The sequence below is a fragment of the Eptesicus fuscus genome, chromosome 17, assembly GCF_027574615.1.
Source record: "Eptesicus fuscus isolate TK198812 chromosome 17, DD_ASM_mEF_20220401, whole genome shotgun sequence".
Classification (NCBI taxonomy): Eukaryota; Metazoa; Chordata; class Mammalia; order Chiroptera; family Vespertilionidae; genus Eptesicus; species Eptesicus fuscus.
In genome coordinates this window covers 17738229-17763821 of record NC_072489.1, presented here as the reverse complement: position 1 = coordinate 17763821, position 25593 = coordinate 17738229, and the positions used below count along the sequence as shown (strand labels likewise).

Sequence of the window (25593 nt, the reverse complement as noted above, 5' to 3'; positions counted from 1 at the left end):
TGGATTCTGGACAAATTACCTAACCTATTTTCAGTCTATAAATTAATGATAATACCACCTATCTCAGAAGATTGCTGTGAAACTTGTGCAAAATTACACACTATGCCTGGGCACAGTGGGCATTTAAAAATGTTAGTTCTTCCCTTGGGGTGGGAAGAGAAAGCTATGATGTCCCGTGGTTCTGAAGATGCGCTCAAAGTTGCCATCCTTTCCCACCATCTCAATCCATGTCTCCCAGGCAATGAGGAGGTAGGTCCTAGAGATCATAGAGCTCCCATTCCAACACTATCTTATGAAGTCCCTGGTCGACAATTACCACAGTTTCCCAAAATGAGAGTGGAAAGGCATGGACAAGATGCCCATCAATAAGACAATAGCTGTTTCCAGACCTTTGAAGGTCAAAATGTTTCCCACACTCCTGGGCAGCTCCTCCAATGGGACTTGCCTTCAGCAGCACCTGAAAGCTGGGTCAGTATCAGCCCCGCGCTGAAAGCAAATAACCAACAGTCGAAGACTGTTAGTTAAACCAACAGCCAAGCCATTTCTGTTGTCAATTTCCAGATGACAGGTAAAAGGGTTGTAGAAAATGGGCAATAATTATCCTATATAATAAAAGCCTCATATGCTAAGTGTCTGGTCGACCAGTCAGCCGTTCAACCAATCAAAGTGTAATATGCTAATGATAGGCTAAGGTCACTAACTGCTTGCACTGACCACCAGAAGGCAGATGCTCCGACCAGGTTAGCTTGCTGCTGGGATCCTGTGGATGGGGACTGAGCAAGAGGGGCTGGACATGCCCTGGAGCCCTCCCCCGGTCAGCCAACCTCCTGTGTCTCTCCCCCGACCCATCATGCACCTGTGGAGTCCCTCCGCCTGGCCTGCACCCTCACAATCCAGGACCCCTCAGGGGATGTTGGAGAGCCAGTTTCCGCCCGATCCCACAGTGGGAGTGCTACTCAGCCAGGAGCTGGGCTCACGGCTGGTGAGAGGGACCCCCTCTCCTCCCAGTGCACGAATTTTGTGCACTGGGCCTTTAGTAGCTTATAATGAAGAAAGAGGTTTCCTAATTTCTGAGACAACTACTAGCACGTCAGCCTTTCAAACCAATGGGCCCAAAAGCTGCTAGGTGTGTTTGTCAAAGGGTGCATATGTTTTATGCATTGTTCTGTTTGTATTTCATATTGAGTAAAACAAAATGGAGAAACCTTATGTTCCAAATAAAAACACTTAAATTTAATCACATCTTCAAAACCATTTAATCCCATTCCTAGATGACCTCACAAGCATAAGAGACAAATGCACAATCTGTCCCACCCAGAATTGTTTCAATAGCCAAACCCCGACACCAGCTCACTGACCATCACATAGAGCTACGTGTTAACACATACACACAATGGACTGCTGTGCAGCCATTAAAGGTAAGTGATACAGATGTGTATCTAATGACAGCGGATGTGATCCCCCACCTACCTCGGGGTGAGGAAAGCTCATTACAGATCATGTATAATATCATCCCTCGGAGGCAAGGACAGTGCAGCGCAGCAGTTCTCAGACTGTATGGCCTCCGGGGTCCTGTGCCCTCAGCTCACTGAGGACCCAGAGAACTCTTGTTTCTGTGAGATACAGATGTGGCTCTAATTTGCTGGACTTTAAAATGAAACTTAGCCTTCCTCTGTGAACCTAAAACTGCTCTAAAAGTATTAAATCAGTTTTTTTAAACAAAAAGATTTTAAAAATGTATTTAAAAATAAGAATGAACCCATTGCATATTAACAAAACAATATATTTGATGAAAAACTATATCTTCCCCTAAAAAAAAATCAGTGAGAGGAGTGGCATTGTCTTACATTTTTGCAAATCTCTTTCATGTCCTGCTCGAAAAACGACAGGTAGGTTGGCTTCTGCATTATAGCAAGTGTGTCAGGGCCGGGCCGACACAAAATGCCAGACAGGGCGGCTTACACAATAGGTTTATTTGTCAGAGCTGCGAGGGCTGCAAGCCCCAGATTCGGGGGTTGGTAGGGCTGGTGTTACCGAGGCGCCTCCTCCTGGTCTGCGACGGCCACCTTCGCGCTGGGCGCACGGCCTACGGCCTTCTTCTGTGCACCGACCTGAGGTTCATGTGTCCAAACGGCCTCTCCTTGAAAGGGCGCCGGCCAGGCGGGTAGGGGCCACCCCACAGCCTCGGACCCTGGAACTACTTGCCTCTGTGAAGCCTTCTCTCCTACAGTCACATGTGAGGCCGAGGGGGCAGGGCTTCCACATGCAACTTCTCGGGGACACGGTCCAGCGCATGATAAGTCGCAGCTGAACCGCCGTGGCTGGTGAGAGCTCGTAGGAGTAGAGAGCAAACCGCGTCAAACTCTAAAAGCACGCATTGATGCCCCGCGCCTCCCTGGAGACAGCGGCGCACGTGCACACGCGTTACCCAGGGTGCTGCTGCCGGCGCAGCCTCGGGACCCAGCACACTCCCGGGAGGACGCGAGGAAAGGGCAAACCATGCCTTTCTAGTTTGTGAAAATACGGTGGACCTCACCCCACCCCCCAAAAGCAGGTTCTGGGGGCGCCCAGGAACACACAGACCACACTTCAAGAACCACTGGTGCAGCTGTATGACCTCTGGCGAGTTTCTTAACTTCCTTAAGCCTCCGTTTGTGAACTGAGGATGATGATCCTGCCAACGAAGTGGGCCATTGTGAAGGCTAAATGAGTTATACACAAACGACAAGTGAGAGCGTTCCGCTAATATTCGCTGTTATTTCTGAAAAATTGCTTAACGATATGATATGTGCTTAAATGTATGGGGAGTAGTAACCTCTGAATGATGAAATTTATTTATTAACAAATATTTAAAGTATAACATATACATTTTAAAAAGTATAAAGTAGGTATTGCCGAAACCGGTTTGGCTCAGTGGATAGAGCGTCGGCCTGCAGACTGAAGGGTCCCAGGTTTGATTCCGGTCAAGGGCATGTACCTTAGTTGCGGGCACATCCCCAGTAGTGGGGTGTGCAGGAGGCAGCTGATGGATGTTTCTCTCTCATCGATGTTTCTAACTCTCTATCCCTCTCCCTTCTTCTCTGTAAAAAGATCAATAAAATATATATTTTTTAAAAAGTATAAAGTAGGTATAGCTTGATGATTTTTCACAAAGTTAACTTATTTTCTATTTGTTTAAAAGAACATTTGATTAAAAACAACAGAAAAAGCTACTAACAACCACACCAACAGCCCTTCTCTCACCTCTAGCATCCTGGGCTTGGACATCCACATCCCAAGGCATTGTGAGAAAAACAATCTTTTCTGTCAAAGAAGGGAGTTTAGGCAGCTGCCATTTTGGCTCATGTGACTACAGCTCCCCTGGGGGCCACCATTTTGAAACAGCAAAGGTAAGCCCCTCCCTTTTTCCTTTAAATTAGCCAATCACACAAGACTGTGAGCCTAAGCTCTGACCAATCAAGAGTGAGGGACAGATGACCTGTGTCAGACTTGGTGTGTGTGTGTGCGTGCACCCTCCTGCAGGAGTGAAGATACAGCCCTGCTGTCTGGCTCCCGAGTATGCTTTGGACCCCTGGTTTGGGGGCTCACCTTATTTCTAACAGCATCACGGTAGGCTATGAGAGGTGTTCCTCAACTCAATGTGCCTCAGCGCCATCCGGTTCCCTTTCGCTCCAGGAAAGAGCAAACCTGAACAAGCTTTGTGTCATCATGAAGCTGGATTCTCAACAATGTCTAACTCTGGAGCTCACCCAAAAATACATGCTGTCTCTACCATGGATATGGACTTCATCTGAGGGTAACTCATTATGGCTCCTTTAAAAAAATAAAAATTATTCTTCATAACAGAGTTCATAGTATAACAACACAGATATTATGTATTATTGGGGTGAGAAATTCATTTTCCCTCTTCCTCTTCTAGGAATTGGGGGTGAAGACAGTGTCTCAGAAACCAGCTGCAGCCCTGGCTGGTGTGGCTCAGTGGGTTGCACCATGTTGCTGGTTCGATTCCTGGCCAAGGAACATGCCCAGGTTGTGGGCTCAATTCCTGGCAGCTGATCAATGTTCTGCTCTCACATGGATGTTTGTCTCTCTCCCTCTCTCTCTAAAAATCAATAAAAACCTATTTTTAAAAAATGGAGGGTAAAGGGGGACACCTGTACTACTTTCAACAATAAAGAAGTATTTTTAAAATGTATTAAAAATATAAATTATAAATCTCTGACATCCAAAAGAAGACATTTTTACCTCTTGCGAGGTTGCCCAGCGGCAGCTGTCAGAAAGAAACCAGTAAGAGAGAAGTAGCACCCAGAGGAGATGAGGGCATTGAACCCCACAGTCAACTTCCCCATTCAATACTATTCCTGGGAGCACTCATTCCCACCTGCCATCTAACACCCTGGGGCAAGCAAGGTAAAATCTCAACTTAAATAAAAACGAGTATTACTAGGACAAAATTCTTGGGGGGAAATCAATCCTACAGGCACCAGTATGTAAGTTCTGGATTAATGACACAGCTTTGCCAGTGAATAAGTGATGGCAACACTGTATCCCAAAAATACACTAAGGGGGTCAAACTACCAAATTATATGAAAATATCAAAAAGCACAGTTTCTTTGGAAATTCATTTATTCAGAAATGACCTGTGCAGTCACAGTGATAAACAAATCTGTGTTATACACAACCCTCACTATGTAGTGGCCTTGACACACAGGGCCCAGAATCAAACTTCTTAAACAGAAAGTAAGAAGGAAGAGAAGAATGAGGAATGAAGGAAAGAGAGGACATGGCAGGAGAAAGGCTGTGAGGAGGATGCAGGGGAGGAGGAAGAGATGGAAGGTGAGAGCCAGGCGGGAGCTCCCAGGCATCAGAGCAGTGGCAGGACTGATGGGTGGGGCAAAGCTGTGCTGAGCTCCCTCCCTCTGCGGGTCTGCAGGCAAGGACTGCCTGGCACCTTCTGCAGCTGACATTTTCCCAGGGAACTCTGCACAGTCCTGCTGATCGCATCACTGTTCCTCTTGCTGCTGCCCTGAGAAGTAAACATAAAAGGGCTACAATGCTGCAACTGCAGCAGCGGCAGTGGCATGGGAAGGCGAGGGGCAGGGGCAGGGGAAGGGACGGGAATCTAACAAATATAAAAAGGTACCAACTTCAGAAGAAAAAGGAGAGATCAAAGTAAAAGGTGCAAGTTGTAACAGGTATTTTTCTAAAGATAAAATTCTCAGTAGTAAGGAATTGAAAGCAGGGTCTCAAAGACATACTTGTACACTCATGTTCATAAGGTACTATTCACAAATGCCAAGAGGTCAAGGAACTCAAGTGTCCACTGATGGATAAATAGATAAACAAAATGTGGTAAGTATATACAATGGAATATTATTTGGCCTTAAAAAGAAAGGAAATCCTGTCACATGCTACAACATGGATGAACCAACATGGAATAAGCCAGTCACAAAAAGACAAAGACTGTATGACTCCACTTCTATGAGGTATCTACTGCAGTCAAATTCATAGAAACAGGAAGCAAAGGTGTGGTTGCAGGGTCTGGGGAGAGAGAAACAGAGTTGTTTAATAGATACAGAGTTTCAGATTTGCAAGATGAGGAAGTTCTGGAGATGTTTCACAACAACATGAAATATTTAATACTACTGAAATGTACACTTAAAAATGGTTAAGATGGTAAGTTTTATGTTACGTGTTTTCTACCACAATAAGTAAGAAATTCTGGGTAGTGATTAAAATTAGGGTACAGCCCTGGCCGGGTGGCTCAGTTGGTTGGAGTGTCGTCTGGTGTACCAGGATGTCTAGGGTTTGATTCTGGTCAGGACACATACCTAGGCTGCAGGTTTGATCCTCAGTTGAGGTGCATATGGGAGGCCACCAATTGATGTGTGTGTGTTTTTTCCTCTCTCTCCCTTCCTCCCTCTCTAAAATCAATTAAAATTTTTAAAAATTAGGGTACAAGCGAGCACTCCTAACGAATCCAGTTTTGCAAAACATGCTGAGTCCTGCATCCAAAGTGGTCCTCCTCCTGCTTGGTCCTGGGATAGTGGAACAGCCGTAACCGCTGTGACTCCCTCTCCATCCCTGGTCTGCCAGGCATCTTCCTTGTTCTCTCTCTAGCCCTGCTAAGGGCCACACAGCTTAGCACAGTGTTAAAGAGCCCAGGCTGGCTGGGTTCAGATCCTGACACTATCCACTGCCTGGTTATGTGACCTTCAGCTAGTTATCCGTCCTCAATTTCCTCATATGTAAAACAGGGACTGTATTAGTACCTCCCTCATAGTGTTGCCAGTGATGATAATATTAATATCATTAGTAAGTATAATAATAATATGTATACACTTAGCACAATGCCTGGCCCATAGTAGGTGTTCAGTAAATGCTTGTTTTTATCACACACACCTAAATTTAGGGTACAAGGGGAAGGGAGAAAAAAATCCACCTTCTAAAAATTACAGGTATTTTATCTAGATGGAGAGATTAATGAAACCATATGTCTTTAATTCTCTTTTAAAGTATTAATACAAACGACTTTAATGGCTGGGGCAAAATCAGTATATAAGAAATAATGCAAATCTGAGCTCCAACGGGCTTCCGAGGTACATTTCCACAGAAGAGCTTTGGAAAGAAGACCCTGCAAAAGCCAAGGGTTACATGCACAGTTCTCCAGGTGCCCACAATCATCTTGGCCAACAGTTTATGCCTGTGGACAGCCATCAGAGATACTACAGAGTCCATGGGAACCACCCAGGAGTCACCATCCAAAAGTTCACATCCCTCGTCGGCAATTAAAATGAAGACATTTTCCCTCAGCACCTTGTGAAGATGTTCAATTTCTAGGGTTTCCCAAGATCCACCTCAGGAGAAGTCAATTTGTCCACAGGAAGCGTAGTTTCCAAAGCTGTCTACCGAGAACCGCTGAGAGATGTGGATTGAATTGAGCTTTAAGGTACCAAAGTAGAAGTTCTCAAACAGCTGAAAAGGAAGAATAAAAACCAGAATGAATATCTACCAGTAAAGACAATTACAGATGGAAATATTAAGCGTCAGCTTCTCTTGTAAAAACACCAGAACAATCTCAGCAAACTTCTCATGCTTTGTCTTTTCCGTATTTATTGTCAAAAATGATCCTGGAGAAGGGGAGTGGGAGTGGGAGTAAAAAAAGAACAGCAGCTCTTCTCTCTGATTAATCTTAAAGCCTCCTCCAACAAATGCACTAGAGGAAGAGGTCTGAAATGTTAATTCCAAGATATCTATTGAGCAGATATGAACAAGAACTTGTAACAAAATACCCTAATCCACAGGGCCTAACAAAGCAGCTACTATGACTTTCAGTTATGTGGGATCCTAGTTTTGTTACAGACAGAATAAATTTTGATATAATACATTCCTCTATCTAGTCAACAGCATTTAGTGGAAGCACTGACTAAAATAAATAGAAGATTCCCAACCCACGGAAGGTTCTAATGACCCAGTGAAGAATGCAGAACACTTAAATACACAACACAGCCAGACCAACACTTCTATCAGATGATAGAGCAAGTATAAATTATTAAATTTATCAAAAGCCTTTCATCAGATGTGGATTCAAGCCAGCATTCTAAAGTAGATGCTCTTTATTACAACTCTTCACTTTAAAAACTGTCAAGTATGCCCTAGCTGGTTTGGCTCGGTGGATAGAGCGTCAGCCTGCGGACTGAAGGGTCCCAGGTTCGATTCCGGTCAAGGGCATGTACCTTGGTTGCGGGCGCATCTCCAGTAGGAGGTGTGCAGGAGGCAGCTGATTGATGTTTCTCTCTCATTGATGTTTCTAACTCTCTATCCCTCTCCCTTTCTCTCTGTAAAAAAATCAATAAAATATATTTTTAAAATAAAAAATAAATAAAATAAAATAAAAACTGTCAAGTGTGACCTGTATAACTTTATTAACCAATGTCATCCCAATAAATTCAATGAAAGAAAATAACAACTCACAGAGATTCCAAAATGGCGGCAGAGTAAGTGGATGCTACACTGACACACTCCCAGGATCAAACTGGAATTACAACTAAAGTATAGAAAAACCATCCTGAATAATCAAATGAAGACTAGCTGGAGAGAACCCTGATAATCAAGGACAGAAAGTGGAGACTGCATAGAGACTGGTAGGAAGTGCGGAGGCACAAAAGGGCTAGCTGGGCTCCCACAGACAGCAGCTAAAGTTTCAGAGGGATATCTCAGCAGTGGGTTAGGGGGATCCCCACTGAGAACTCTGGAGTCTAAAGCCCAAGCCAGGCTCTACAACCCAGAGCACCAGAACTGATAAAGATACCCACATAACATCTGGCTGTGAAAAACAGCAAAGTTGCTGTCTGCCAGGGAAGACAACTGGAAATGCAGGCAACCTCTTAAAAGGCCAATGTACAAAATTTCTCATACAGCTATTCACCATGGGGTCTGGCATAGGGAGGGCAGAGTGAACTGGAGCTGTGTGAGCAGAAGCCAGGTTTGGGGGCTCTGGGGTTAGACCTCGGAAGGCAGACACCCCAGTTTCCTGTGCTGAGTCATTCCCTCATGCTGCGAGGACATATTTTTCTGGTGAACCTTTGCTATCTAGGTGGATTTTGCCTGGGGTAAAGGGAGCAGTTGCCCCACCCTATTGGAAAATCCCTTCTCCAACCTGTAGAGTTCCTGAGGCCCATTAAGAGACTGAGAATAACAATCAGCCTGCAGGCATAAGCAATTGCCCCACTCTGTTGGAAAAACTCTCACCCCACCCTGTGGTCCATAGCCTGATGCTAATCAAGACTGAATACAATCAGACTGCAAGCAGAGGTGGGTCTCTGGAGGCTTTCAGTCTTTGCCTGATCTAATTGAGGGCCCAGGGCTAGAAAATGCAGAACTTGGTGCACATCTTGGTCCTTTCCAAAGGAACCTAGCTCCAACAGAGGGAGCCACAAGTTGTGGATTGCTGGTAGCTCCAAACAGAGTACTCAGGACCAGTCAAAAACAGCGGCTGACACTGTCCTGCACTAGAGATTGGGAGGCATAGCAGACCTACCTATACATAGTCACAAACCCAAACAGGCAGCCAAAATGGGGAGACAAAAAAACAAACCCTAAACGAAAGAATAAGAGAATGCTTCAAAAGAAGAGCTAAATGAAATGGAGATACGAAATTTATCAGACATAGAGATCAGAATAATGATACTCAACAGCATGAGAAAAGATACACAACAATGAAGAATGACATAGCACTAACAAGAACACAGTGGAAGGAATCACAGCAGATTAGGGAAAGCCGAGGATCAGATCAGTGAATTAGACAACAGGATAGAAAAAATCACTCAATCAGAGAACCAAAAAGAAAAAAAATTAAAAAAACAGGAGGACAGCTTAAAGGAACTGTGGGATAATATGAAACTTAACAATATTTGTATAATAGCAGGGCCAGAAGGGAAAGAAAGTGAGCAAGGGATAGAGAATGTGTTTTAAGAAATAATGGCAGAAAACTTTCCTGACCTGGTGAAGGAAAAAGTTACACAAGTTCAGGAGGCACAGAGAGTCTCAAGCAAGAAGAACCCAAACAGGGCCACACCAGACACATCATAATTAAAATGCCAAAATTAAAGACAAAGAGAGAATCTTAAAGGCAGCAAGGGAAAAGCAAACTGTTACCTACAAATAAGCTCCCATAAGGCTGTCAACTGATTTTTCATCAAAAACTCTACAGGCCAGAAAGGACTGGCATGAAGTATTCAAGGTAATGAAAAGCAAGGATCTGAAACCAAGATTACTCTATCCAGCAAGGCTATCACGCAAAATCGATGGTGAAATAAAGAGCTTACCAGACCAATAAAGGCTAAAGGAGTTTTGTCACCACCAAAGCAGCACTGCAAGAAATGCTAAAGGGTCTGCTGTAATGAGAAGAAATAGAGAGAGAGAGAGAGAGAGAGAGAGAGAGAAACATAGGCATAAAGAATTAAAATGGCAATAAATAAGTACCTATCAATAATAACCTTAAATGTGAATGTTTTAAATACTCCAAACAAGACATAGGGTAGCTAAATTGATACACAAACATGACCAAAATATATGCTGTCTACAAGAGATCCACCTCAGAATAAAAGACTCACACAGGATGAGAGTGAAGGGATGGGAAAAAATGTCCATGCAAATAGAAAAGAAGCTGGGGTGGCAATACTCATATCTTACAAAATAGACTTCAAAATGAAGGCCATCACAAGAGACAATAAAGGTTACTACATAATACTAAAGGGATCAATCCAACAAGAGGATATAACCCTGGTAAACATATATGCACCTAAAAACATAAAAGAACTTCTGGAGGACTTTAAGGGAGATATCAACAACAATACAGTCATAGTAGAGTACTTTAACATCCCACTGATTTCACTGGATAGGTCTTCCAGACAAAAAAATTAACAAGGAAACAATGACTCTAAATGACACACTGGATCAGATGAATTTAATTGACATTTATAGAACATTTCACCCTGAAGCTGTAGAATATACATTCTTCTCCAGTGCACATGGGTCATTCTCAAAGATAGACTACATGTTTGGACACAAAACAAGCCTCTACAAATTCAAGAAGATTGAAATCATATCAAGCATCTTCTCAGATAATAATGGAATAAAATGAGAAATCAACTACATTCAAACACATGGGGGCTAAACAGCATGTTATTAAACAACTAGAGGCTCGGTGCACGAGATTCGTGCATGGGTAGGGTCCCTAGGCCTGGCCGGCAATCAGTGGGGCGACTGGCAGGGTGATCAGGGGGGCCCCCGCTGACACCCATCTTGACCGGCCTGGCGCTGCCCACTCGCTGGCCACTCCAGTCGCCTCACTCTGTGGAGCGACCGGCAGGGCAATTGGGGGAGGAGGGGGAGGACCTGCTGGCACCTGCCTTGGCTGGCCTGGGGCCTGAGGGCTGGGGGAAGCCCCTGTGTTGAGCGTCTGCCCCATGGTGGTCAGTGCGTGTCATAGCAACCGGTCATTCCACCAGCCATTCTGCTGTTCGGTCGATTTGCATGTTAGGCTTTTATTATATTGGATTAATGGGTTACCAATGAGATCAAGAAAGAAATAAAAAAACTTCCTGGAAACGAATGAAAATGAACACAAAACAATCCCAAATTTCTGGGACACAGCAAAAGCATTCAGTACGGAGAGGGAAGTTCATAGCATTACAGGCCTACCTCAAAGAAAAATTAATAAGAAACTATTTAACCCTACAACTTAAAGAATTAGAAAGAGAACAATAAGAAAAGCCCAGAGTAAGTAAAAGGAAAAAAATAATAAAGATTAGAGCAGAAATAAATGACATAGAGACTAAATAAACAATACAAAAAAAATCAATGAAACGAAGAGCTGATTCTTTGAAAAGATAAACAAGATTGATCAACTGTTAGCCAGACTCATCAAGAAACAAAGAGAGGGGATCCAAGTAATTAAAATCAGAAACAAAAGCAGTGAAGTAACAACTGACATTACAGAAACACAAAGGATTTTAAGAAAATACTATGAGCGACTATACACCAATAAGCTGGACAATGTGGATGAAATAAACAAACTCCTAGAAAAATACAATCTTCCAAAACTCAATCAGGAAGAATCAGAAAAACTGAATAGGCCAATAACAATTGATGGAATTAAAGCAGTAATAAAAAAAACTCCCAGCAAACAAAAGCCCTGGTCCAGATGGCTTCACAGGGGAGTTTTACCAAATATTCAAAGAAGAACTAACACCTATCCTCTTCAAACTATTCAAAAAAATTAAAGAGGAAGGAACACTTCCAAGCTCTTTTTATGGGGTCAGCATTATCCTAATTCCAAAACCAGATAAAGACACTACAAAAAAAAGAGAAATACAGGCCAATACCCCTGATGAACATAGATGCTAAAATCCTCAATAAAATTAGCAAATCGGATCCAGCAATATATTAAAAAGATCATACACAATGACCAAATGAGATTTATTCCAGGGATGCAAGGCTGGTACAATATTCACAAATCAATAAACATGATACATCACATAAATAAAGTGAAAGACAAAATTCACATGATCATATCAATAGATGCAGAAAAAGCATTCGACACAATCCAACACCCTTTCTTGATAAAAACACTCAGCAAAGTGGGAATAGAGGGACACACCTCAACATAATAAAGGCCATATATGACAAACCTACAGCCAACATCATACTCAATGGGCAAAAACTAAAACCATTTCCTTTAAGAACAGGAACAAGACAGGGATATCCGCTTTCATGACTCTTATTCAACATAGTACTGGAAGTTTTAGCCACAGCGATCAGACAAGAAGAAAACATTAAAGGCATCCAAATTGGAAAGGAGGAAGTAAAACTCTCATTATTCGCAGATGACATGATATTGTACATAGAAAACCCTAAAGACTCCATCAAAAAACTACAAGATTTAATAAAGGAATTCGGCAATGTAGCAGGATACAAAATTAACACCCAGAAATCTATGGCATTTTTATACACCAATAATGAATTCTCAGACAGAAAAACTAAACAAACAATCCCATTTACCATAGCAACAAAAAATTAATATACCTAAGAATAAACTTAACCAAGGAGGTAAAAGACCTATACTCGGAAAACTACAGGACACTAAAAAATGAGATAGAGGAAGATATAAACACGTGGAAGAATACACCATGTTCATGGATTGGCAGAATTAACATCCTTAAAATGTCCATACTACCCAAAGCAATCTAGAGATTCAATGCAAGTCCTATTAAATTACCAATGGTATATTTCACAGATCTAGAAAAAATACTCCAAAAATTCATATGCAACCAATAAAGACCCCAAATAGCCTGAAAAAAAAACAAAGTTAGAAGGATCACAATACCAGATATCAAGTTATAATACAAAGCCACTGTAATTTTGAGAAAGAAGAACAAAGCAATCTTGAGAAAGAAGAACAAAGATGAAGGGATCCACAATACTAGATATCAAGTTATACTACAATGCCACTGTAATCAAGACAGCCTGGTACTGGCACAAGAACAGACATATAGATCAATGGAACAGAACAGAGACCCCAGAAATCAACCCAAGCCATTATGCTCAATTAATATTTAACAAAGGAGGCAAGAGCATACAATGGAGTCAAGACAGTCTCTTCAACAAATGGTGTTGGGAAAATTGGACAGATACATGCAAAAAAAAAAAAGAAAGAAAGAAACAAGACCACCAACTTACACCATACACAAGAATAAACTCAAAATGAGTAAAAGACTTAAATGTAAGACGGGAAAACCATAAAAATCCTAGAAAAAACCATAAGCAGCAAAATCTCAGACATCTCTTGTAGCAATATGTTTGCGGATACATCTCCTAAGGCAAAGGAAACTAAGGAGAAAATAAACAAATGGGACTACATCAAAATAAAAAAGCTTCTGCACAGCAAAAGAAACCATCAACAAAATGAAAAGGGAGTCCACTGTATGGGAGAACATTATTTGGCAATGATATATCTGATAAAGGGTTAACATCCAAAATATATAGGGAACTCACACAACTTAACAAAAGGAAGATACTAGGTGTACCGGTTAATAATAGCGTATTTTGTAATAAAAGAAAACACAATAATTTCAAGAGAAACATCAAAAGTGCTTTATTCAAAATAATGTCCATCGCTAGCTACACATTTCCCCATCTTTCAGGATCAGAACAAGCGGTAATCTGAAGGAGCAGGGTCTGGTGAATACAGCGGGTGGGTTAATACTTCCCAGGCAAGATCTTTTAACATGTCTTTAACTGGTTTTGAAGTGTGTGATGGTGCGTCATCATGAAGCAACATTACTTTGCCGTGTCTTCTGGAACATTCTGGTCGTTTCATGATCAAAGCATGATTCAAATTGATTATTTGTTGTCAGTAGCGATCAGTATTAACATATTCACCTGTTTTTAGAAGCTCTTAATACACCACACCTTCCTGATCCCACCAAACACAGAGCATTGTCTTCTTTCCTAAGCAATTTGGCCTTGCAGTCGATGTTGATGGTTGACCTGGATCAACCCATGATTTTGTGCATTTGGGATTCTCAAAGTAAATCCCCTTTTCATTGCCAGTCACAATTCGATGCAAAAAAAGACTCTTTCGTGCCATTGAAGCAACATTTTACTGATGACTTTTCGGTTTTCCATTTGTCTTTTGTTCAGTTGATGTGGCACCCATTTTTCTTTCTTTAAAATCTTTCCCAATGCTTGTAAACGATCGGAAATTGTTTGCTGAACAATGTCTAATCTTTCTGCAAGTTGTTTGTGAGTCTGACACGCATCTTCATCCAATAATGCTTGTAATTGTTGGCCTTCAAACTTTTTCGGTTGACCTAGACGTTCTTTGTCTTTCACATCAAAATCATCACTTTTAAAGCGTTGAAACCAGCGTTCACAAGTATCTTGAGATGGAGCATGTTCACCATAAGCTTCCTGAAGTATTCAGCAGCACTTTTCTTAAAAATAATGAATTATAACTTCCCGCAAATGCTCTTTTTTTGGCACAAAATTCGACATTTTTAAGCGTAAAAATATCTATGATGTTAACATCTTCAGCAAATTTGACATATGAAGTTTTGAAGCTTGTTGTCAATACAACAAAATAGCATACATATCAAATCACATATATATCAACATATGTGTAACTCCATCTATTGAAAAAAATCTGCATTATTAACTGGTACGCCTAGTAAACAGCCCAGTTAAAAAGTGGGCAAAGGACCTAAATAGACAACTTTTCCAAAGTGGACATACAGATGGCCAAGAAACATGAAAAAATGCTCAACGTCACTGATCATCAAAGAGATGCAAATTAAAATGACAATAAGGTATCACCTCACACCTGTCAAAATGGCTATCATCAACAAATTAACAAATGACAAGTGTTGGTGAGGATGTGGAGAAGAGGGAACCCTAGTACACTGCTGGTGGGAATGCGGACTGGTGCAGCCATTATAGAAAACAGTATGAAGTTTCCTCAAAAAAATTAAATATGGAACTGCTATTTGACCCAGTGACTCCACTTCTAGGAATATATCCTAAGAAACCCGAAATACCAATCAGAAGGAATATATGCACCCCTATCTTCATAGCAGCACAATTCTAAGATCTGGAAACAGCTCAAGTGCCCATCAGTAGACATGTGAATAAAAACGCTGTGGTAGCCAAAACCGGTTTGGCTCAGTGGTTAGAGCGTCGGCCTGCGGACTGAAGGGTCCCAGGTTCGATTACGGTCAAGGGCATGTACCTTGGTTGCGGGCACATCCCCAGTAGGGGCTGTGCAGGAGGCAGCTGGTCGATGTTTCTCTCTCATCGATGTTTCTAGCTCTCTATCCCTCTCCCTTCCTCTCTGTAAAAAATCAATAAAATATATTTTAAAACAAAACAAAAAAAAACACGCTGTGGTATATTTACACCATGGAATACTATGACAGCATAGCGGGACCTGGAGAATATTATGCTAAGCGAAATAAGCCAGTCAGAAAAAGACAAAGTATCACATGATCTCACTCATATGTGGAATTTAATGAACAAAATAAACTGTTGAATAAAATAGATACAGAGATATCATGGAACAAACTGTTGTATCTCAGAGGGAAGGTGGGGGGTGGGGGTGGGGGAAGAGATCAACCAATGAACTTGTATGCATGTATGCATAACCCATGGACACAGACTATACGGTGGTGAAGGCCTGGGGCAGGGGTGGGCTATAAGGCATCAATGGGAGAAAAAAGGGGACATATGTAATACTTTCAACAATAAAGATTTTTTTAAAAAGAAAAGAACAACTTTCAAGTGTGTCAGAGGGAAGGATAAGCCAAACTCTTAGAGAGGCCTGCTCTTGTGATGATCTAGAATCCCAAATGACTTCAGAATTCATCCCAGGAAAATTAAGCTGCACTGCTTAGATATGGAGTGTCAAAGAAGAAAGGGCTTACCTTCTGTTTGGAGGCAAGAGTTGTTCTTTCTCAAAATGTCAACAAGATCCCAAGAAAGCCTTTCTTTTTTCTTTTTTTTTCTTTTAATGTATTTTTATTGATTTTTTACAGAGAGGAAGGGAGAGGGATAGAGAGCCAGAAACATCGATGAGAGAGAGACATCGATCAGCTGCCTCCCGCACACTCCCCACTCGGTATGTGCCCGCAACCAAGGTACCTGCCCTTGACCAGAATCGAACCTGGGACCCTTGAGTCCGCAGGCCGACGCTCTATCCACTGAGCCAAACCAGTTAGGGCCCAAAAAAGCCTTTCAATACACATTCCCAACAATGTTTGAGTCATCCCTAAGGGGAGGACCTCTGCACATTAGCAAGTGACTGTCTCTTCTCTTTAGTTTTATACAACCTCCACAGCCCTGAATTTCAGCCTCTGTCACCTTTCCTCTTTCTGTAATTAATGGCCTAGCAAAATGCCTGGGGTTCATTAAAGGCTAACTGTATAAAAGCCCCGTAAATATTGATTCTCCAACATGACATCCACTTGACCCCAAAGATCTATTTAAAGGTTGTGAGCTGCATTGTCTTGTCCTTCAGAAAGGTGATCAGCTCTATCCTGTATTGATTTACACAATTAACTCCTCTTCCTGGTTTTGGTAGCCAGTTCAAACCATATCCACCCTTTTGTGTAAAGAAATGCAGCTTGAAAAGGTTATCTGCTAATCCTTTTGTTGAAATGTTAATTTGAAGTGAAAGCCTCACCAGTGGGACTGAGAGATTTACCATTTTGCAAACCAAAGCCTTATAGGTACAAAGCAGACAGGACCATAGAAGCAATACAAGATGAGACAAAACAAAACTAAAAGGGAACTCCTAAAGGCCCTGGCTGGGTGGCTCAATTGGTTAGAGCAGTGGTCGGCAAACCGAGGCTCGCAAGCCGCAGTTTGCTGCTCTGTTGACTAATGAGTTTTGCCGACCACTGGGTTAGAGCATTGTCCTGATATGCCAAGGTTGTGGGTTTGATCCCAGGTCATGGCACAAACAAGAATCAACCAAGGAATTAAGTGGAACAACAAAAATTGATGTGTATCTCTCTCAAATGAATAAATAAAATTTTAATAATTATTTAAAAAAGGGGGGGGGGGGACTCCTAATACTTTCAACATATTACTTTTTAAAGGTTAGCAACCTATGTTTCTGAGTAATGGAGATACCACAGCTAGAGCTGGAAAGTGACCTACCTCTGCTGACTTCCCCTTGCAAGTACAGTACAAGGCTTAGCAAAGAGGAGGAGGGAGGGCAGCATGAAGGCAGAAATGGGCACGATGGGTCATGCCAAGAAAGTCAGGTTAGATGTTTAGAGGGTTCCTTAAATAGAAGCAGCGAGGAAGACTAAAGCTAGAGATATAAGGAGAGTAAATCAGATTAAGGGAACTGAGGGTCAAGTTCAGAAGTTAGACTTCATTCTAGACATGGGGTAGAACTAATGAAAGCTTCTGAGTAGGTTGGTAGCCTAAGAAGGAAACTCTGTTTTAGGAAAAGTAATCTGGGTGTGGTGCTGACTGGAGAAGGAAACAAGAGGAGAAAAAGAAAAGGAGACCAGAGTAGCAGTGTACTCATGAGAGATATTGTCAATTGACTCCAGTACTAATAGTGGGCCTGGAAAGATTGGAGCAGATGTGAAACACTATGAATGAAACACAGAAAAGATTCAGTGACTTTCTAGATAAGGGGAAGGAGGTAAGAAAAGGAGATGAGAAAAATCATAAATGACTATTGACATAAGAAACATCCAAACCTTTAAGAATTTTTATGAGTTTATTTGAGCCAAAGGGATGACAGTTACCAGGACGCAAAATCTCAACAGATTGCGAAAATGCTCCGGAGATTGTATCTTATGTTATACATTACAATCAGAGGAGAAGATGTAAGAGGGTTACATGAAATCCACTGGTGATAGATTAGGGAGGAGAGAGAAAGCAAAGCAGGGAAATCTCTGGGATTGGATAAAAAGTAAAACAAACAGATATATACTTCTTTTCTATTGGTGGGTATAGGATAGTTAACAATTAACATGATAACAATAACAATAAGGGTTCTGTGGTCTCCTGCTCTGATGGGAGATTGTGCCCTGAGGGGTCTGGAATAAGGAAATTACCCTGACATTCCAAAACTATGTTAGCATAGATGCAAAAGACAATAGACATGCCCAGTTAAGGTAAAGACTGACCTTTGTCAAGAAAAATACTGTCCTAGGACATGACTACCCACCATGCTTTTCATTAGGAAGTTTTAATTTCAGATCATCCTATGTGGTTACTTTAGGTCTCTGAGTTTGTAAGGCCACCATGCAGACCTCCCTTGAGCTGGTCAGGTTTAGGATGTGGCCCCTTTTTCATAAACAACATTGTAAATGGAGTATATGAAGTTACCATTAATAGCAACAGAACATTTCTAAGAGGAACCTATTTCATGAGGGGAAATGAAACAAATTCAGGTGTATTTATACACTCCTGGCTGTATCTTTGTGTCCAAGCCCTTCTCCAACCTAGGGTGTTTCTGGTACGCTGAGAATATATAGTAGACATCAAAATCTAAAGCATAAATCTTCTCTAATCAGACATGGTTAAAGTTGCTAGACCTATTCAAGGGGGAGGTTGGAGTTTTGGGGGAGCTAATTTTAATTCAGGGGATATTAAAAAGCCTATTGGTCATCAAAAAAAAAAAATCTATAGCACAGTTAAGTGGAAGTATCTATAATAATGAAAGCGTAATATGCTACTTAGACCAGATAGCCAAATGACCTTCCGGCAACCTTCCAGACGAAGCCAGGGCTGCGAGGGCTGAACCCCTTGCACGAATTTCATGCATCGGGCCTCTAGTATCACCATAAAAAGCTTTACAGCTGCCCTAATTTTCTTTTAGTATGTAGTGTTTTTTTTTTAATTTAATAAATCTTTATTGTTCAGATTATTACAATTGTTTTTTCCCCCCATAGCTCCCCTCCACCCGGTTCCTGCCCCACCCTCTGCCCTTACCGCCCCCCCAAACTGTCCTCATCCATAGGTATACGATTTTTGTCCAGTCTCTTCCTGCACCCCCCACATCCCTTTCCTCCTGAGAATTGTCAGTCCACTCCCTTTCTATGCCCCTGATTCTATTATATTCACCAGTTTATTCTGTTCATTAGATATTTTTATTCACTTGATTTTTAGATTCACTTGTTGATAGATATGTATTTGTTCATAATTTTTATCTTTACCTTTTTCTTCTTCTTCTCTTCTTAAAGAATACCTTTCAGCATTTCATATAATACTGGTTTGGTGGTGATGAACTCCTTTATCTGCCCTTCAATTCTGAATGATAGCTTTGCTGGGTAGAGTAATCTTGGTTGTAAGTTCTTGCTATTCATCACTTTGAATATTTCTTGCCATTCCCGTCTGGCCTGCATAGTTTCTGTTGAGAAATCCGCTGACAATCGTATGGGTGCTCCCTTGTAGGTAACTAACTGTTTTTCTCTTGCTGCTTTTAATATTCTCTCTTTGTCTTTTGCCCTTGGCATTTTAATTATGATTGTGTCTTGGTGTGGTCCTCTTTGGATTCCTTTTGTTTGGGGTTCTCTGTGCTTCCTGGACTTGTAAGTCTATTTCTTTCATCAGGTGGGGGAAGTTTTCAGTCATTATTTCTTCAAATAGGTTTTCAGTATCTTGCTCTCTCTCTTCTTCTGGCACCCCCATAATTCTCATGTTGGTACGCTTGAAGTTGTCCCAGAGGCTCCTTACACTATCTTCATATTTTTGGATTCTTTTTTCTTTTTGCTTTTCCGGTTGGGTGTTTTTTGATTCTTTGTATTTCAAATCTTTGACTTGATTCTTGCAATCCTCTAGTCTGCTGTTGGGTCTCTGCATAATATTTTTTATTTCAGTCAGTGTGTGCTTAATTTCTAGTTGGTCCTTTTTCATATCCTCGAGGGTCTTGCTAAATTTATCGGCCTTTTCTAGAAAATTCTTGAAAAACCTTATAACCGTGGTTTTGAACTCTATATCCAGTCTTTTGCTTTCCTCCATTTCTGCCATTTGTGATCTGTTTCTTTGATTCCGCATTTTGGCTGCTTCCCTGAGTTGATAGAGTGGCTTTGTGTGCTACGTGTCCTATAGGGCCCAGTGGCTCAGCCTCCCCAGTTACCTGAGGTGGACACTCTTAGTGTACCCCTTTGTGGGCTGTGTGCACAGTCTTATTGTAGTTAAGCCTTGATTGTTGTTGGTATCACTGGGAGGAATTGACCTCCAGGCCAACTGGCTGTGAGGATCAGCTGTGTCTACGCTGGGAGAACTTCTGTGCTGGAGACACCCTTATGAGACAAGACTTGCAAAAGCCTCTGTGCTCAGCTTGGATGGGGCGGAGTCTCAGGGCTGAGCAGACAGTCTTGGCTTACCGTCAGCCCTGCCCTCTGAGGACCCTGTGTCTCAGTGTCCCATGGTAATCGCTGCAAGCACCTCTGAGAGAAAGCCGCCCTCAAGTTCCGCCTGCTGCCAGACAGTCCAGTTTCTCCCCAAATGAGTCTGGGTCCCCAGAGTCTCGCCCAGAACTGGTGTTCAGTGCAGTCGGGAGCTTTTGTCTCCCTCCCACTTGAGAAAGCCAGCCGCGCACTCAGTTGCCCGCCCGCTCTGCGTGCACGCCTCGGTACCTCTGCCTTCCACAGTTCCTCTGAGTCTCAGTGTGCTTTTCTCTTTCCTAACAGTCCAGTTTCACCCCGTATGAATCTGGGTCCCCAGAGTCTCACCTGGAACTGGAGTTCAGAGCAGTCAGGAGCTTTTGTCTCCCTCCCGCTTGAGAAAGCCAGCCGCACACTCAGTTGCCAGTCCTCTCCACACGTGCGTCTCAGTACCTCTGCCTCCTGCAGCTCCTCTGAGTCTCAGTGTGTTTTTCTCTTTCCTTCTAGAATTTCACTCAGCCAGCCTTCCTGTGGTTCTGGATGATGTCCGTTTTGTCTTTTAGTTGTAGTTTTGAAATTGTTGTGCAAGGCAGCAGTTTAGGTGTTTACCTGTGCCGCCATCTTGGTTTCTCAGTAGTTCTTTATATATTAAGAAAATGAACCCTTAGTCTGTGTTCTAAATTGCAAATATATTTTCCCCCAGTAAGTCATTTATCTTTTGACTTTGCTTATGGTGACTTTTACCATGTCAACTTAAAATTTTATTGACTCAAATGTATAATAATGTTGACAGCAAAACAATACCAGATGTTAGACCAGTGGAGTCTGGACCTTGGTTCAGGAACCTCAGTGCTTGAGTTCTGGCTAAGAAAGAAACTTTGTAGGAGAAAGTTTATTTAGAAAGTCACAGAGGTAGAAGAAATGAGTGGGAGAAGAAATGGGCTCAGGAAACAAGTTACAGAAGCAAAAGAAGGGCCCTTGGAGCTTAGGAGAAAGAGAAAAGCAAATAGACTGAGGGAAAGGGGTGGGGAAAAGCACTGGTGTGCTCCCTACAGAGAGCCACACTGGGTCCTCAGTCATGAGGGTGTTTATCTGGAGGTCTCAGGGGAGAATCCCATTAGAATAGTCATCAGCTTTCCAGGTGAGTCCTTCTAGGGTTGTGGTCTCTACTGATTCGTCAGTACCAGGGCAGGGGGTCATTAGTCAACGCAGCTGGTCCTGACATCAGCCATGGTTGCTTGTCTGGTTTTGCGGCTTTTCTGGGCCTGGAACTGAAACACAACTGAGGCCTTGATGTATTTGATTTGGGTCAGAACCTCATTGTCTTATGGGCTTAATGCTTAAGGGCTATTCTCCAGCCCCCTTGTTCGTTCCCCCTCTAAGGAGGTCTAACCCACACAACAACATGCCAGGGGAGGAAAGGTGAGGGGAGGGTCTGAACCCCATGACCAGCGATATGGAAGGTCAGGGGGTCTAAACCCCAGGACCAGAGATATGCTATGGGAAGAAAGGTTATCCTGGGCGCAAGGTCCTTGTTTTCCCAGTTTTGCAGTTGCTAGGTACCCTGCGCTTTCCACCTTGGTGACCTTCTGTACCTGGCTCCTGCTCCTTGCTCTGCTCATGTCTGTATAACTGCCTACCACAATAAAAGGAGATTTTTAAATCAAAGTTACCTGATGCCAATATTGTTATAGATTAAGAGATCAAGGTAAACAATACATACATTCTATTGACAATACACTAATACAATAAAGATCATCACGGCCGATCTTTATCAAGCAAGCACGTGTGCCAGGCATGATGCGTGGGCTCCATGTGATTATCCCACTGCATCCTCACAACCCCAAGAAGAAGATTCTATTACTAATCCCCATTTTATAGTTGAACCTGAGGTTTAAAAGGTTTAAATAATGTGCCCACGGGTAAACAAGCAAATAAATGATGAAAAATTGAAATTCATAATGCTGGAAAAGAAAAACAATAAAATTTGTGAGTCAAACCCAGACAGCCTAACTTTAACCCCTGCACTCTCCAGCCTCTTCTGGTGGGTGATGTCCCGTAAACATGGCCCTGTTTAAGTCACAGTCAGGAAGCTTGACCCACGCATCTCCCAAAGACTGAATAAACATGTTCTTTCACTTGTTATTCCCACTTTCACTGTCACCTGGACCTGGTTTAAGAATCAAATGACTCTTGTTCAGCTGGAAGAAATTTAATTGAATTCTGGATGAAAATAAACATAAATCAACTAAATGGTTCCATTTAATTAGGTACGTGAATGGGAAAAGAGGAAAAAGCTTCAACTGCAAGTTTAAAAAAAGAAACTTGGTTGTTCTTTCCAGCCTAAAGTAGTTCATGAAGAGCTAAGTGGTCTATTGTTTTGAAAATAAGAGCCCTAACAGAAAAAATTTAAATTAAAAAAGAATCCCGGCAAGGTTTTAAAATCAGGTTGAGTCTTTTCTCCTCACTGTTGTTTCATAACAATTCCCTTGGGGATTCTGAAACCTAAACCATTTTCTTTCTGAAACATTTCTCTTTGACACATACACATAGAGCCCTGTAGTGTTGGAAGCCAGCATTTTTTAAAGCCTGCAGTAAAGGAACAGAACAATGAGTAGCTACATAAAACTACAAATATTTGATAAGAAAGCAAAAATAGAATTTAAGACTGCCAATATTTGTGATATCTCTTGTAAGTGATGTTAAAAAAGAAACAACAGGCCTAAAACGGAGTCATTGGCCCCCACAACAGTAAACTAAGGCTTTTTTATTCTTTTGGCTTCAGAGAGAGAGGAAGGGAGAGAGAGAGAAAGAAATATTAATTTGTTGTCCCACTTATTTGTGCATTCACTGGTTGATTCTTGTATGTGCCCAGACTGGGACCAAACCCACAACCTTGGGGTTTGGGGACGACGCTCTAACCAACTGAGCTACCCAGCTGGGGCCAGTATATTAAGATTTTTATTGCAGTTTCAACCTCTCCCAGGAATGTGACTGTTAGACAGTTAATCTGAAATTTCCTGATTAGCACCAGTGAGGTCATCTATAAGATAAGACCCTTACCTTTCCTCTCCTTCTCTTCAGCCCCAAAAGATGTCCTGGTTTGAAACAATCCTGTATTTTCTTTGCCTATAAAAACCTTCCATGTAGTACAGCTTCTCCCAGCCCCTCTACTTGCTATATGGAATGCTGCCTGGTTCATGAATGGCTCAGTAAAGCCAATTAGATCTTCAATTTTACTAAATTGTTGTCCTTTAACAGTAATAAGTACTAATTTGGACAACTTAAGAAGAAAATTTAAAATGTAAGGAAGTATGATATTTGAAAACTGTGGGAACCCTAATCAGAGTACACTGGATGTTCAAGGCCCATTGGCCATATGCACGTGCGAAGGCAATGACACAACAGTTGTACTGTACGCAATGCGCAGGCGTACCTTTCTATAACCCAGATATTGATACGACTATTTGGCAAGAAGCCTCTTTTGTCTAAGTTGGTATAAAGATGTGTTGTTGCGCGGCTGCTTTGTAGGGCTACTTTGAAGAACTGTTTTGTCTGATGGCTCCTTGTTAGCAATGGCTACTTGGTCTGCAATAAAGTATCTCCTATATGCCTACGACTGCTCATATTGTCTTCCAATACCCGGCATCCACGGGGGTACAGTCCCTAGCAGAGAAGGAGCTGTGCTCTGACAAAAACTGTTTTATGTACACAGCTGCTATCCTTTTTTTATTTTATTCTCATCCACGGACATGCTGAGAGAGAGAGAGAGAGAAACATCAATCAGTTGTCTTCCATAATTACCCTTGCTGGGGATCAAACCCACAACCTAGGTATGTGCCCTGACCAGGAATCGAACCTGCAACCCTTTAGTGCACAGGCTGATACTCAACCAACTGAGCCACTCCTGCTGGACCACAGCTGCTACCCTTTATTGAAGACTCTTTACAAAATTAAACCAGAGAGAAATGTGGACCATCAAAATAAAAGATTTTTGGTCAAGACCAAGGCTTCCCTGGCAGAAAGCTGCAGGATAAATCCAATCATCCTGCAGTTCCTTGCTCACATGATCTGAAGCCACCATTTTTAGTTTGTACATGATAGTTTCCTAGGGAGAACACAGAGGGAAATATTGATTTCTAGTAATGTAGTGCTATACACTGAAGGAAAACAAACAGCTAGATTTAAAGACTACCTGTGGTCATTTTTCCTTATATTCATTTCAGACCTTCTACTCCTTCCTCCTGGGCCCTATGAAAACCATCAAAGACAAGAAATAACTCCACATGTGACTAGGCTGCAAAAATGAGACTGAAAATCTCAGACAAAGGTGGAGAAGAACCTTCTCATATTTATGACTTCAAGCCACAAAACTGAATGAATGGCCAATCTTTAATAATAATGACAAACCTGTTGGGGATCCCTGCCCACTGGCTTCCCAAATGAGACTCATTCTCTTTCTTCAATCTTAGGCAAAGGAGAGGTCATTCTTTTCAAAGAGGTCATTCTTTTCTCTCCATTAAGGAAATCTACTTCTTGTGCTGGGTGGCCTCAGTGAACTATTTGCCGTCCAATATGACTTCAATATAGGAAATGTATTTTTGAAGTAAAAAAATGAAGATTCAAAATATATAAGTCCTGAGAAATCTATAGTCATCCTGGTGTACATGAGTTAAACTAACCCTGAGAACATAAATCTAGTGCAACTGAAAGTAAGTACTGGTGCTCAATTAATGCAAGTACATAGAAGGATGTATTATACCCCATTTCTCCCCAAGAAAAAATGCTTTCTATTGTTTTCATGCATGGCAATTAGATTTTTGAAATCCAAAGTAAGCTCTAGCCAGTTTGGTTCAGTGGATAGAGCATCAACCTGCAGACTGGAGGGTCCCGGGGAAGTCCTTTCATCTCTGGTCTATATGTAAGCAATCAGACAGTGAAGAAATTCACTTGGTTTTGTGGCCAAGAGTGAGAAACAAATTATGTGAAAAATTACATCACAGCCATTGGAAGATCCTAGTTGAAAAACAACAAAACAAATAATGTTATATTTCAGAAACATTCTTCATGAAATTGGCTTCAAGGTATATGATTAATAAGACCGTCAGTAGTAAAAGATATGGACACTAGACTAAAAATATAATAGATTTGAAAAAAAATCACAGCTCTTCATGTCATAGTA

General features: G+C 41.8%; 1 protein-coding gene across 4 annotated transcripts in view; it reads right to left on the bottom strand.

Moving 5' to 3' along the window:
* Positions 1 to 4620: 4620 nt before the first annotated feature.
* The window catches only part of ASCC1 (activating signal cointegrator 1 complex subunit 1), a 104473-nt gene continuing 83500 nt past the window's right edge, over positions 4621 to 25593 (bottom strand). For 2 of the 4 annotated variants that reach the window (XM_008145406.3, XM_028151366.2), the window contains exon 10: positions 5556 to 6975. In XM_008145406.3, coding sequence (XP_008143628.2) covers positions 6859 to 6975 — 117 coding nt within the window. In that variant the 3' untranslated portion in view covers positions 5556 to 6858. The other 2 variants (XM_054729224.1, XM_054729225.1) reach the window with 2 other exon arrangements.